This window comes from Diabrotica undecimpunctata, chromosome 7 (assembly GCF_040954645.1).
Source record: "Diabrotica undecimpunctata isolate CICGRU chromosome 7, icDiaUnde3, whole genome shotgun sequence".
In the NCBI taxonomy this organism is placed as follows: domain Eukaryota; kingdom Metazoa; phylum Arthropoda; class Insecta; order Coleoptera; family Chrysomelidae; genus Diabrotica; species Diabrotica undecimpunctata.
The window spans coordinates 59537676-59553170 of NC_092809.1; the positions used below are offsets into that span (position 1 = coordinate 59537676).

General features: G+C 34.1%; 1 protein-coding gene across 1 annotated transcript; it reads right to left on the bottom strand.

Moving 5' to 3' along the window:
- Nucleotides 1-3492: 3492 nt before the first annotated feature.
- Nucleotides 3493-5690, bottom strand: LOC140446397 (uncharacterized). The gene is made up of 6 exons (XM_072538945.1): nucleotides 5564-5690; nucleotides 5083-5176; nucleotides 4916-5023; nucleotides 4761-4853; nucleotides 3744-4607; nucleotides 3493-3650 (listed from the first exon to the last, which is right to left on the bottom strand). Exons 2-6 carry the CDS (start codon nucleotides 5165-5167, stop codon nucleotides 3493-3495), a joined length of 1308 nt encoding a protein of 435 aa, XP_072395046.1. The 5' UTR covers nucleotides 5168-5176; nucleotides 5564-5690.
- Nucleotides 5691-15495: the final 9805 nt, after the last annotated feature.

Here is a 15495-nt window from a genome sequence, read left to right on the forward strand (position 1 = left end):
AAAATAGCCCGCCAAATTTCATTAAAATCGATTTAAGAAATTTCGCATAATAATTTTGCAATCTAAATTTTTTTTAAATTGACATTCTTTAAAATCTTGCAGAACAAAAACTAGACCATTTGGTCAGAAGTTTGTAATTTTTTTTACTTATAAAAAAAGTACTCTCTAATGTATTTTATGGATTTGAAATCGGGTTTTTCGATGGCCTTAAGAATGTTTTAAAATTATAAACAATTTTTTTATCTTAACAACAAATAGAATATCTCGGTAACTATTAGTTAAAAATAAATTTAAAAGACGGCGTTGGAAAAGACTCGGCAAGACTCTTCTTCTAAAAGAGAAAAAAATTGAATTACAAGCAGTGGCTCCTGAGATACAACCGGTCAAAGTTGATCAGAAGTCATCAATGCTCGTTGATGGCATGCTCAACCTATGTTAATATATACAGTACATTCAACCAACTTACACTTCTAAATGATTAATGGCATTCGCAGAAAACCTTTCGTTGAAATAAAAGTCACGGTAAACTGCACTGGAGTTCTCCATTGTCTTTTTAATTACTTACTTTGTTTAGAATATTTTTGCCTGTATTATCAGTTATGAGTTAATTTGTATAAAATGCGGAGCAAAGATTAAAATTGAATTTTAAATATTACTGTTTATTTGGCTAATAATGAATGTATAAATATGGTTAACCTGCTGTACAATTATTTTGTAAATAACATTATAATAGTGTACTTACTGATTATTTAAATTTATAAATCATCATCATCGTCACTAAATTCTCTACCGCTATCATTATGCAAATCTATAATCACTTTATTAATTTCACTAATTCTATTTTCCCGGATCCACCGCTCTTCTATTAATATTTCACATGTATTTACAGTTTTGGCCCATATTTCTGGAGTTGCAGTTTAAAAACTTCTTGCCACATTTCCCTAACTACATCATCACTGCATCCAACGTGATTATCATAATACATTTTACATATACCGCATATGTGTTCGATGGTATTAAACTGGCAGTTTTACGGCGGTAACCGTAGTACTTGATGTCCATAACTTGATACAATTTGGTCAACTATATAAACTGTTGGTTTTTCATTATGTTTCGAAATTTCCAGTAACTCTGATTTGAAGGCGTATTCCGGAAAGTTGATATTGTTTTTAACTAACCAATTTTTTATGCTCGGTATGTTCCACGACTGTTTTGGTCGTTTCTCCAAAATCTCCGAATGTTAAGGTGCATTATCTAAAACTATAACTTCACCCAGACTAGGTAACAGTTTCTCCTCAAGCCATTTAACAAACATATCTGCATTCATGTTTTCATGGTAATCAGCAGATTTTGAAGAAAAAAATCAAATCTGCGTTTTCTATAAAGCCTTCTTTCCCTCCTGCATGAAGAATGATGTGTCTTTTGCCTTCGCTATCTGTATGTTTTATTGATTTTATGCTGTCGTCTTGCCAAATTATTTTAATTACACCCTTTGCAAATATCCATGTCTCATCTAAGTATACGAATGTTGTATTTTCAGATTTAAGTCTAGTCTATTCTCTCAAAAATTTAATTCTTTTATGAACCACACTATTTCTTTCCCATAAAAGTAACCTATTATTTTCTTTTTTGAATTTAAATCCTAAATATCTCAACACTTTCCAAAGGCTAGTCCTCTTTATTTCAGAAACTTGTCTTTCTCTTATTTTGGCCAGTAAAGTATCTAAATTGACATGTGATTGTTTTCACGCATTAGATACAAAATATTGTGAATTTCAAATTTTTCTCCATCAGGTAAGTCAATGCTCCTAGAATGTTTACGAGTTGTTTTCTTATCTTCGTGATATTCACAGTAAGATCTTCTTGAGAATCTCTGCCAGTCTTCATTATAGTTTTTAGCTTACTTTCACTTATCTTGAGTGCGTCACAGACGCGTTGATTTATACATAATAATGACTTACAGGTCCACCATTGTCTCTTTCCATGCTAAAGTATTTATACACATTTGCAATAAATTCATCAGTTTAGATCAATATGGCAGAAACTTTCTAACTGTTGTGCTTAAAAGGTAAAATATAATATAACCGCTTACAAAGATCCCAAACACATTAAGCAAATTAGCCTAATGACCATTAGGAATGCTCATTGTAATTTAATTATGTTTGATAAAAAGTTTAGAAATGGTTTTAAACCGTACATAAACCAATTAAAATGTTTCCCACAATTATTTTATTTTTAGTAGAAATATTTTCATTTGAAATAAAAAGTTAAATATATAATATTTTTCAGGAGAGTCAGTTTAAGTTTTATTTGAAATAAAAATATTTATTTTATTTAAATTACAGAGTGTCAAGTTACCATTTTCATTTTGTAGTTAAGATTTTACAAGTACTTTAAAATGATGTATATACATATTTCCAGAAAATAAAAGGTAGGGAGAGTTTGAAAGATGTAACTGTCTTTCCCATAAAACACGGTCCTTTTTTTCTAATTTGTGGTTGCATCGTAGACAAATTATGGAACCGTCTGACATTAAACCATAAAAGCAAAGAAATATAGTTTTAAATCAACGAAATATTTATTTTAGTAATATAATACATAATTTACTTACAACTATTCATACAAATAAACAGAATAACGCTCGAAAAAAAGGAATTTTTCATTAACATAAAAATAGTTCACAAGTTTTTGTAAAAATTAGTATAATAAAGGATACGCAATGTTTTTTTTTTTTCAATTAACGATAACAATCCCATTTGCATCGGTTATACCAGGTTTTACAGAAAATGCTTTCTTGAGCTCGATTTTATTAACAATAATTTGTATTCTTGAATTTATAATTTCTACCTCATTGTAATCGGATTGTTCAAAGGAGGTTTTATAAAAAAAATCCCAGGGTAATTTTTTTCCAACTTATACATTTTGATATTATTCAGTTTTACATTATTAGGTAGGTTGACAAATAGTTCCGCTGTTAAAGCTTTAAGACCGTAAATGCCAGTGTGACATAATTCCTTTAGTTTATACGCTGTACCTTTCTTTTTTGAATTCCTAATTATGCACGCATATTGATCTGGGCAAAATATAGGACCTGATTTTCTAAACTTTTTAATTTCCTTCTCTATTAGAGCATGCATACTATCCCCTTCATTTTGTGAGTGGCCAGGTATAAAAAATTTGTGCGTTATAGAGCTAATGTTCAAGTGCGAGATTGCGTAGATAAACATAACTATTATGAACCTGTTTTTATTTAGCCCAACACAATAATTATCGGAATAAAATATAGTGTCAAGTTCATCCTTATTGTGTTCGGCTAAATCTTGAAGATAATTTAAAATGCATGTACCAATTTCATTAACACCTCTATTAGCCTCCCCTTCATGCCACATAAAACATGAGCCTTCGTGGCATTTTATATCGTATAAAGTAAAGTTTAATACGTTAACGTGTCCGTTACCGTGTCCGATTGGACACGGCAACACTGCCTGCAAATCAAATACCACTATCATCATTGTCATCACTGTCCTTATCTTTTTCCTTTTCTTTCCTACTTAAATCCTTCTCTTTTATATGTTTGTTATATTTTTCTTCCATATCCTGTTTGTGTTCATCATTACAATTTCTATACTGTACACAGTCTTCACACTGATCTTTTTTGGGTAAATGTAAAGCCAAATTAAATTCTTAATTAAATATTTTACTATACATGACATAGTTAGCACAGGGAAGGTTCTGCTTATTACATTGTTTGGTATAATCTCTGTGCAAGTCTGTAATCGTTTTACTTCCATCGATAAATTCCTTACTGATGTTGGCCCTACAGTAATGGCTTTCAATGCGTGGGATACTGTTGATGTGATTCCTTACATTATTTTTTACATTTTCACTAATTTTATAGTGATTCCCATGTCTTCCTCTTTTGTCATTTTCCAATACCCTACAGCTGTCACATAAATTCAGCTTTCTGAAAACTGTACTAATGACTTTATGGTTAATTGCTAAGGTAGCTATGAAAAAAAGTTTGCAAACACGAATTGCTTTATTATTATTTAAAAAAAAGTAGGCTTTATTCGGTTTTCTCGGATTCTGTACATTCGTGTAACGCGGTGTTACAGTTTTTGTATTGGATAATATAAATTCCCTTTGCATAACTTGCCTTAACTTGCATTTTAAGCCACAAAGTGGCAAGATGGATCTCTTTTCCTTAGTTACTTTGCTTTTTACGGTTTTGCCATCTTTCGATTTAATCACAGGCGTATAAGTATACTCTTGGCCACTATTTCGCAGTTTTTTGTTTTCCACTTTTTTCCATGTATCCGGGTTTGTAATTCTCTTTCTAGTTGGTTTAATGTTTTCAGATTGGCGATTTTCTACTTTTCTTTTTTTAGATTTAGGTAACTGTAGCTTGTCTTCTTCATGTTCGGAAGAGCTACTATCAATTGACGAATCAAAATTAGGATCCTTAACGCTATTATCTTCAGAAAAAGGATCATTTCTAGAAACTTCGGACGAACGGTATCTGGAATCAAGGCATGAAGATGACTCAGAATCTGATAACGAATCTGATGATAATTTTGAAGATGATAGGGTATTTTTATCTTGCAAATCTAAAAAGAAAAATATAAAGTCTGATCCTATAAATATATTATGTAGCTTAAACTAACAGTCTATAGTAGTCTCTATTTGCTTAGTCCCAGCAATGCTCTAAATATTTTCTAAATATAAAGTAGGCGAAATTTTTAAAATCTACTTTGACTTACCGTTAAGAGTAGTATCCAGTAGGATATTTTTGGAGCTATTTAATTCTATAGGAATAGTAACTGGCAGAAGATGTTCTTTTTGAATATTTGCACCTGTAATACAATGAAATATTGAAATATTAATTAACCTTGGAGAAAAGCTCTGATTAACTTACCATGATTTTCCTTCAAGTACAAAGAAGAAGTTTTGCTTTCTGAAATTGAACTTTCAATTTGATTTGGTAATAAATTGGTAGTACTACTTTCTGACTCAGCGGTGGTTACTAGTAAAAAAATACAAGTAAGAATCAATATAAATTATTTAAAAAATTCACTTTTTTACCTAGATTATTTTGGTCAGCTACGTGGTGCCACTGATCCGACGACTGATCCTTTATCAGACTCATAATTAGCTGAATACGATTCATTTTTGCACCCTAAAAATAAATCGACCTTAATAATGTTTCTATTAACGTGTAAAAGTTGATAGTTCCGCTTTTTTACCAACGAATTCTAAGTTGCAATAAAGAAAAGTAATTAAGCTTACTGTCGCAATTTTTAAAAATACAATTTTATTTGTATAAGTAAATTACTTATCTAAATGAACTACCATTTTTCATATCTATATTTTGGTCAATAGGGTTACATCTCAAAATATAATTAAAATCCAAAAAAAAACAAACAATAATGCTTACAATTAGTGTATTTAAGAAAGTTACATTTACAGATGTAACCCTCTTGAAGCGGAATGTAATTACATGTTTTGTTCCATTTCGAATTGTCACCTTAATCCTTAAATAAAACTTATAAAAATGTCTACTTACTCTTATTAAAAATGGTTACAACACAAAATGCACCTCTTTTTAATCTTCAGCGTACACGGGTTCTCGTTATATCACAAAATGTAACCTTCTTGGTGAACAAACTTGAAGTACACACTGTCAAAGTCAGTAACAAACTAAAATGGAACCTTGTTCTTGCGAATCGTAGCGCCATCTATGTAAATTCAGTATAGTTACAACTTCCATCTCGTGGCGTTTACGTGCAAACTCACTTGTACCCTTCTTTCCCTTAAAACTACAGTACATTTTAGGTACATTGAGATAAAAAAACAAAAATTGACATTTTTCGAGATGTAACCCTTTTCTTCCGGATGATCGATATGGTCAATCTAAACACCACTATTTAAATTGACAATTTACTTTGAATATAAGTTATCCTTAGCACGGTAGTACCTACTTGTTTCAGAAAAAAATTATTAAACAAGTAGATGAAAGAAATTTACGTTAAATAACATGCAAGAATACTATTTATTAAAAAAAAAATGTAACAAAATATGCAAAACTATGAACAACGGGTTAATGACACATATTTATTTTATACCTAAAATTTAGCCAAAGTCTTAAACATTATGGAGAACACCAGTGCAGTTTACCGCGTCTTTTACTACAACAAAAGGTTTTCTGCGAATTCCGTTAATCGTTAAGTTGGTTGAATGTAGGTATTGTATACGTCTATGAAAAAAATATTGCCTGGAAAAAAGTTATTTACTACAGACAGAACACAACAATGCCAATTAGTATTTTAGCATTCATACACGAAACATTTTTGAAGTCATCAGTTTTCAAGGTTTAGATTAATAGGCTTTGACACTCACCGAAACACATGTTCTATCTTGGAATTTCTTGTAGTAGGTAGAACAAACAAATGCGCTGCATGATCTAACCATTTTTATTCAATTATTCTAAACCATAAACCCAAAGATTAAATTACAAAAACTATGTCTTGTCTAATTATGATTTAAAACTACACTCGTGTAATTAAAAATTATTATTTTCCGACCAGGAGATTATTTTATAGTCTAAGATCTCACCGCAAAATCACTAAATTCATAACGTAGTTAATCAACCTCACATTTTTACATCCATTTAAGAATAGGAGAATACATTGATAATAGGTTGCCAGTCAAAATGATAATGATAATTAATTTTTGAATAACAATTTCGTTCATTTATTTTTTAAATAAACTACACTGCTCATAGCGTGTATGCATGTTTTTTATATCAAAATAAAGCTTTTTTTAATATGATGATAAAAGGTTGCATGAGAAAAAATTCGGATTGCCAGCTGTTGAAAACGTGTGGTATCAAAGATAAAGTAAAATATAGTTACCGCGCAACGCCACTCGTTTGAGATGGCGAGTGTCAGTTGTGAGTTTTTAAAAGCATTGCGAATGCGTCGATAGAGTGTTAATAATATACTGTTACAAACATGCTCTCGGCATGGCCCAGGTAACGGTTGCATTGCATCTCTAATACCCTTCCAGAAACTTCGCGGTGTATCGAGTGCGAGAGAGAATAACCGGTCACGTAGGCGAATTAGAGGTGGGACTACACCAGAATATTCTCGAACATTATACTTTTGGTATATATGGGTAACAATGTTAGAAGTAGAGTTAGTTGATAAGAGAGTACCGACCTGTAAACTATAAATAAACATATTTATATAAATTCGAACCGCTCGTTTTATTTAATCTCGCTACAGTTGGTGTTACGGTGTGAGTAAAAAAAAATAAATTCAGCAGTGACTTTTGAACTTTTGAAAAGTATTGTTCGTCGGGAACATCCGAGTAGATCGGTAGTGCTCTTTGTACGAAAGAACATTTAAAAAGTACGTGTGTGCCTGACCAAAGATGCAGCTAGTACAACTTTCAGTCAAACAGTTGCGTGAGCAACTGGAAGAACGTGATGAAGACTGCAGCGGGTCCAAGAAGATACTCCAAAAACGACTGAAGACTGTTCTCAACAAGAATAGAGAAGACCCAGAGACATTCCAGTTCCAGTCAGCAGAAGAAGCAGTTTTAACGAAAATAAAAAATGTGTCGCAAATGATTATTGAAGAAACTTCTAAAAAAATTGAAGAGTCTTTTACAAAAAATGATGATAAATTCGAGACTGTTTCCAAAAGATTCGATGAAACGTCTCAAATGATTGAAGAATCTTCTCGAAAGAATGATGAAAAATTCAATGAAACGTCTCAAACTATTAAAGAAATAGCTAGACAAAATGCCGAGAAATTCGAAAATATGTCTAGAAGATTCGACAAAGTATGTAAACAAAACAATGACAAATTAGAAGAAGTTACGAGAACATTCGATAAAGTAGAAGAGAAGATCAAATAGTTAGAGAGCATGATAACTAATACAAAAGTGCTACCACCAGTTAACACAATAGCCTTAGATCCGGTAGTGAAAGAAGAATCACCTAGAGACGAAACGACACATAACATGAGATTCAAATTGCCACCATTTGATGGAAAGTCTTCTTAATCCATATACGTTAGACAATTTGAAGCTATTGCGACAGCCAATCATTGGACAGAACAAGAAAAAGCTGTTTCCTTGACTACTGCTTTACGAGGTGATGCTGCAGATATCCTAAGATCGATTCCTAAGGGTCAAGAAAAATGTTACCAGACCTTGTTTACCCGACTAGACAAACGTTATGGAGATGCCCATCTACAACAAGTCTACAAGGCGCAACTAAGAAGTAGAACTCAACGAGCAAGTGAAAATTTGCAAGAGTTTGAAGCAGATGTTGCTCGTATAGTGCGGTTGGCTTATCCGGAGGTACCAGACAACATTTTAGAAGAAATTGCTGTAGATACCTTCGTCAATGGGTTAAAAGAAAGTGAATTACAGAAAGCTTTAAGACTAGCAAGACCGAAAGTTCTAGATGAAGCGCTCGCTATTGCCTTGGAACATGAAACAGCCAGTCAAACTTCACGGAGTCATCGAGTAAGAACCATTGAAGAAGGCGACGAACCAAACGATGAACGTCTGGAAGAAATGGTACGAAAAGTAGTTCGTAACACGATGCCGAAGAGACGTGAACCCAGATGTTGGAATGGTAACGACGTAGGTCACATTCGTCGTAAATTGCATGAAAATAATACAACAGCCGGAAAACTAGAACGTGTCGATACCAAGGGGGAACTGCCGACCTCGAGAAACACAGCCCTCATAGTAACTGTGAACATTACGTCCTCCGGTTAAATTCATAGCTTGTACATCGAGGGTCGTATCAATAATAAATGTAGATCGTTTTGGGTAGATACAGGTGCAACAAGAACTATTGCACGGCCAGAAGTAGTACGAGGCCATCTTAAATTATTGCCTGCAACAGTAAAGCTTAGAACAGCAACTGGTGAGATAATTAATACATATGGCGAGGCTAATATGTCAGTATCCATTGGCCAGACCACAGTGAAACATACAGTATTAATTGCAGAGATCTCCGATGAGTTCATATTGGGGATGGATTTACTAAGGAAAGTTGGGGCTGTATTGAATGTCAAAGATGGAGTTCTCGAGATCAGTGTTGAAGAGTTGCCGTTTCATGAAGACAAAGAAGATGTTATCAGCTTAATAACTACTTGTGACGTAACAATACCCGGTAATAGTGAGAAAATTTTGATTACCAGACCTGATGGTTACTGCCGAGAGGGAACTTTAAGGATGGTCGAAAATGTGAATAATGCCGAGTTCCTAACGGCAAAAGCTTTGGTGAGAATTCGAGATGTCGTTCCTGTAAGAGTTATGAATTTAAAGGGAACTGTTTTTAAGTTAAGTAAAAGAACTTTGATCGGACAGTGTATTCCCGTGGCTTCGATTTGTTCGATGAATACTAATGAGAAACCGTCAAAATCTAAGTATCCAAAGGAGCTTGTTGAGACGATGATTAAAACGTGCCAAGATCTTGATGATGAACGAACTAAAAAAGTGAAGTCTATGCTGATAGAATTTCAAGATATTTTTGCCATGGATAAGAAGGATAATGGCAAAACAAGCATAGTAAAGCATAAAATTAATACCGGAGACGCTCAGCCAATCAGACAACAACCTAGACGACTTCCATTTGCGAAAAGAGATGAACCCGAAGACATCATCAAAGATATGAACAAACAAGGGGTAATTGAACCATCAAATAGTCCATGGACATCACCAGTAGTGATAGTAAAGAAGAAAGATGGTTCAACACGTTTTTGTATTGACTACCGACAGCTCAATGCAGTAACTAAAAAAGATAGTTATCCTTTGCCCAGAATAGATGATACTTTGGATACACTTTCTGGTTCTCGTTGGTTCTCCACACTCGATCTGAAAAGTGGATATTGGCAAGTAGACATGGAGCCAGCTGATCGTGAAAAAACCGCATTCTCGATAGGATCAGGGCTTTGGCAGTTCACAGTTATGCCCTTTGGTTTATGTAATGCCCCGGCCACATTTGAAATATTAATGGAGGCAGTTTTAAGAGGTCTAACATGGAAAACATGCCTGGTTTATTTGGATGATGTAATTGTAGTTGGAAGATCCTTCGATGAACATGCCAATAATCTGACAGAAGTCTTTCAACGATTGCGGACAGCGAATTTGAAGTTGAGTCCAAAGAAATGTCACTTGTTTCGACGAGAAGTGAAGTACTTGGGACATATTGTAGCAAGTATTGGTGTAACAGCTGATCCTGAAAAACTTGCAGCAATTAAGGATTGGCCCGTACCAAGAGATAAACACGAAATTAGAAGTTTTCTTGGCCTATGTACATATTACCGACGTTTTGTCAAAGGATTTTCCAACATCTCCAAGCCATTAACAAAGTTGACACAAGAAGGCAAAGAATATACATGGAGCGAAGAGTGTCAAAGAGCTTTCGAACACTTACAAATGGCTCTGACTAGCGCATCGATTTTAAGCTACCCTAGGCAGGCAGGAAAATTTGTGTTGGACACCGATGCAAGCAACAGTGCAATAGGAGCTGTTCTTTCCCAAATCTAAGATGGGCAGGAGAAAGTCATCGCTTACTTTAGCAAAGTCTTGTCAAAACCAGAAAGAAACTATTGCGTTACCAGGAGAGAATTGCTAGGCGTAGTGAAGGCTTGTGAGCATTTCCATAAATACTTGTATGGCAGAAAGTTTCTTCTTCGCACGGATCACGCTGCTCTAAAATGGCTCCTACAATTTCGTAATCCAGAGGGCCAGATGGCAAGATGGTTAGAACGATTATAAGAATATGATTACGAGATCGAACACAGGGCTGGCAGAGTTCATTCAAATGCTGATGCCCTTTCGAGACGGCCGTGCAGTGCAAATTGTAATCACTGTCTTAAATTAGAAGAACGACTTTGCCCCGTGAGACGAACCACCGTCATTAATGAGCAATGGCAGCCTCAACAGCTACAAGACGCTCAAGCAGATGATCCATGTTTAAAAAGAGTATTGGATTGGATACGTCGAAGTGAAAGACCTTCTTGGCAAGACATTAGTGCATGTAATCCAGAAGTCAAGTGTTACTGGAGCCAATGGAATTGCCTAGTGCTGAAAGATGATCTTCTGTATAGAACCTTTGAGAACGATGATGGTACAGAAACTAAGCTTCAATTAATTGTACCTAAAAGTAAAGTGTCAGAAGTATTGCGTCAGTTGCATGACGGTGCATCAGGTGGACACTTTGGTATCACGAAGACTCTGCAAAAGGTTCGAGAACGGTTCTATTGGGTGAACTGTAAAGATGAAGTAAGAAGATGGTGCCGGAAATGTGAACTGTGTGCAACCAGTAATGGTCCAGCTGGTAAAAAGAGGGCACCCATGAGACAGTACAATGTTGGTAGTCCTATGAAAAGAGTAGCAATCGACATTGCAGGTCCACTTCCAGAGACAAATGATGGAAATAAATATATCCTGGTAGCCATGGATTATTTTACGTAATGGACTGAGGCTTATGCGATACCAAATCAAGAAGCTGCTACCGTTGCAGATGTACTTGTTAAATAATTCTTTATCCGATTTAGTGTTCCCTTGGAGATCCACTCCGACCAAGGGCGAAACTTCGAGTCAACCCTTTTCCAAAACGTTTGTAAATTGATTGGTGTCAATAAGACCAGAACGACACCCCTGCATCCTCAATCAGATGGAATGGTCGAGAGAATGAACCGAACAATGGGTAAACACCTGTCCAAGGTTGTATCAGAACATCAAAGAGATTGGGACCAGCATATTCATTTATTCCTAATGTCCTACCGCTCGGCCGTGAATGAAACTACAGGCCAGACTCCAACCTGCCTGATGTTAGGTCGTGAAGTTCGTTTACCCTGCGACCTAGAGTTTGCCTGCAGACCTTCCGAAGAACATGTTGCAAGCGAAGATTATGTCGACCGCCTGAAGTTAAGAATGAACAACATTCATGAACTTGCCCGACAACACATCCAGATAGCCAGTGACAGAATGAAATATCAATATGATTCTCGATGCAAGAGTGAAAGCTATGAAGTAGGTGATCTTGTTTGGATTTATAATCCACAACGTCGTCGAGGTTTGTCTAATAAACTGCAAAGACAATGGGAACGTCCATATGAAATTAAAAAGAAAATAAATGACGTAATATACCGAATTAAGAAGTTGCTGAAAGGTAAACCAAAAGTAGTTCACATAAATCGTCTTGCACCATATGCTGGTTCAAATGAAACAGAAGAAGCACGAACCCTTCAACATGAGATCAAAGATGACCGGCGACCAAGCTTTAATGAATTTATGTCAAATTACGCAGAGAGAACGAGTGCTAGATTCGGCGTGACCACAGAAGTTCAGCAGGATCTTTTTAGTGTTCCGCATAACGTCTCTCTAGCCCACTGTGTTGCCCAATATCTTGAGATGACTAAAGGAATCTCATCCGTATTTTATAAGAAATTCGGTCGTTTGGACGAGTTAAAAAACCAGCAGCCTAAAGTTGGAAGAGTACTGAGATTAGAAGATGGTTCTCGATCTTTGCTGTATATGGTGACCAGGAAGTCGTATACAGACAGGGCAAGCTACGAGGATATATGGCGTGCTCTAACTAATTTGAAGAAAATTGTGTGCAATTGCGACATCAAGAATTTGGCCTTACCCAAGATAGGCCATGCACTAGATAATCTGGATTGGAAGATTGTCAGAAGCATGCTTGAAGTAATCTTCCGAGAAACCGGCGTACGAATTACTGTGTGTTGCATTAACCCGATGAGATCGTATCCTTCAAAGTCAGTAGACTGTTATTTCTTTCTAAAGGGTTCATGCAGAGCTGGAGAGTCCTGTAGATTCCGCCATCCTGTGCGTACATATAGAGTTGCTGATCGGGACGATCAGATTTAAGAGGGGAGCAGTGTTATGAACATGCTCTCGGCATGGCCAGGTAACGGTTGCATTGCATCTCTAATACCCTTCCAGAAGCTTCGCGGTGTATCGAGTGCGAGAGAGGATAACCGGTCACGTAGGCGAATTAGAGGTGGGACTACGCCAGAATATTCTCGAACATAATACTTTTGGTATATATAGGTAACAATGTTAGAAGTAGAGATAGTTGATAAGAGAGTACCGAACTGTAAACTATAAATAAATATATTTATATAAATTCGAACCGCTCGTTTTATTTAATCTCGCTACAATACATATTATATTCCAACGATGTAAAATATAATATACGTATGTAACAAGTTGATATATAATAATGTAAGTATGGAAGCTCTTGGAAGTACATTATAAGTACAGTACAAACTGTAATTAAAGAATTTCTCTTTTAAGCGCAAATAGCACATTCTTTTACTGTAGGCTTTAAAGTCAATAATAAGGAATTCTTTGGTTAATCTTTGGTTAATAAATCCCACCCCATCCATGTGTTGGCTTTCATTGCAGCTATAATATATGGAAGGGGTTCTCTCATAAAAAAAGCCAGTTCCCGTCCACCGCATTTCCTGCAGTGCTAAAACGTATACTTTGTACGTGTTCACTATTTCTAGTAAATATGCAAGTGCTCCAGTTCGGTGCAGGGTTAGCGTATTCCATGTTCCTAATCTCAATTCCATTTTCCGTTTCCAATTCCAATAAAAAACTATATTCCTATTTAAAATTTAAATTAAAATAAAAAATTTCATATTTCTTAACCACGAGCATATTTTGTAAAAATAATTATAGCTAGTTTTAAGAGAGTGTTTCGCAGAATTGTTTACTAGCCCCATGAACAATGTATTTCAAGCAAACAATTAGAGACGATTAGGGTTGATGTTTTAAGAAAGTGTTCGTCGAAATGTTTATTAAAACCACGGACAATATGTTTTAGTTAAACAAAGGAGAGACTATTAAGTTTTCGAGATATGCGGGTAGGAAACTCATTAGCCCATACGGTACATAGCAGATAGTTAAAATCTACCTTTGTATTAAGATTTTTAAAAATAGATAAGAATTTGATTAGTGTAGAAAATAGAATAAGGATACGGAATTTTATTTCTTTCTTGGAACTCCATAAAGACAAAAAGATACGTAAATTTGAAAATTTGTTTAGATTAAGGAGAGAGGTAGTTTTGGGTAAATAATGCGACATTATTGAAAGTTAGTTTTGATTTTATGGAAAATTAATTGTGGGAGAACGATTTGGAAGTCGGAGAATGAATGAGGAGAGTGAGGCAGTGTGTTTTGTTCGATCGAAAGGAGAAGTCCAGTTTTGAGTGCAGTGTACTAAAAAAGGAAAAGGCCGGTTTGTGTTGGAAAAGTTACAAGCATCATAAATAAAATCGTGGAACGAGTAATAGGCCAAGTCGAGAGATAATATAAATTCTTGAGTCTAAATTATCCAGTATTGTGTTACGTGATTCAAAAATTTGAAAGATTACATCAGGAGAAAGCCGGAACAAGTACGGTACGAAGCAGTGAAAGGAAAGGAGAACAAAATTTAGCAGAGGAGCAGAGACATTCTTGGGGGACGTGGACGAGTTTTCCTTTGATCGAAACACCAGCAAGTAAGGAAACATGATATGGGTGAAGACAGCATATAATCATCAGCAAAGGTCAGTCGTTTTCTGTTATGATATGAATGTATTGTTTTTCGTGTTAAATACCACAGGGCATATGGAACTACATATTTCACTATTATAAAATCATAAAATTTCAATCAGATTTGTTTATTGTAAATCATTGTAGTTGATTTTTTTTATGATACAATAATATTGATAAATAAAAATTGTTTTTATATCAAGAAAATTGAACATCGAGAACATTCTGTAAAGCAGAAGCAGAGGGATTCACAGTTACTGATTTAAAAAATTTTGGAGACAAAAAGAAAAAAGGTTCTTTTTTTTGTAATTGTTAAATGAAATAAAGATAGGAGAATAAATAAAATTTGCGATTTTGAATATCGATTTCCGTTTTTGATAAAATAAACGATTTTTATAATTTCTAATTGAAATCCATATGTGTATTATTTTGATTCTCTTTTATCTATCCCTATAAGGAAACCATTGAGAAATATTTGAAGCCCCAAAAGTAAGTATTGATAGGATCATTCAGCCCTGAGTTTTTATGTTATTTATGTTTTGATTTGTTTAATTAATGAAATAATTAATTGGAGTAGATTACTTCTATAAACATCAATAGAGTCAAAGTAGATCGCAATAATATATATATATATATATATATATATATATATATATATATATATATATATATATATATATATATATATATATGTATATATATATATATATATATATATATATATATATATATATATATATATTTATATATATATTTATATATATATATATATATATATATATATATATATATATATATATATATATATATATATATATATATATATATATATATAGGTATATATATATTTATATCTGTATGATACCTCGTATGTTGCTATACGTTCATTATTAATGAAGA

Bases quoted from the DNA above. Each gene is read 5' to 3' on its own strand.
- LOC140446397 (XM_072538945.1), bottom strand. From the start codon at position 5,167: ATGAATCGTATTCAGCTAATTATGAGTCTGATAAAGGATCAGTCGTCG. The intron at 5,024-5,082 runs GTAAAAAAGTGA...TTTTTTTACTAG, and splicing joins AGCTGACCAAAATAATCTAG to TAACCACCGCTGAGTCAGAA. The intron at 4,608-4,760 runs GTAAGTCAAAGT...TTTTCTTTTTAG, and splicing joins ACTGGATACTACTCTTAACG to ATTTGCAAGATAAAAATACC.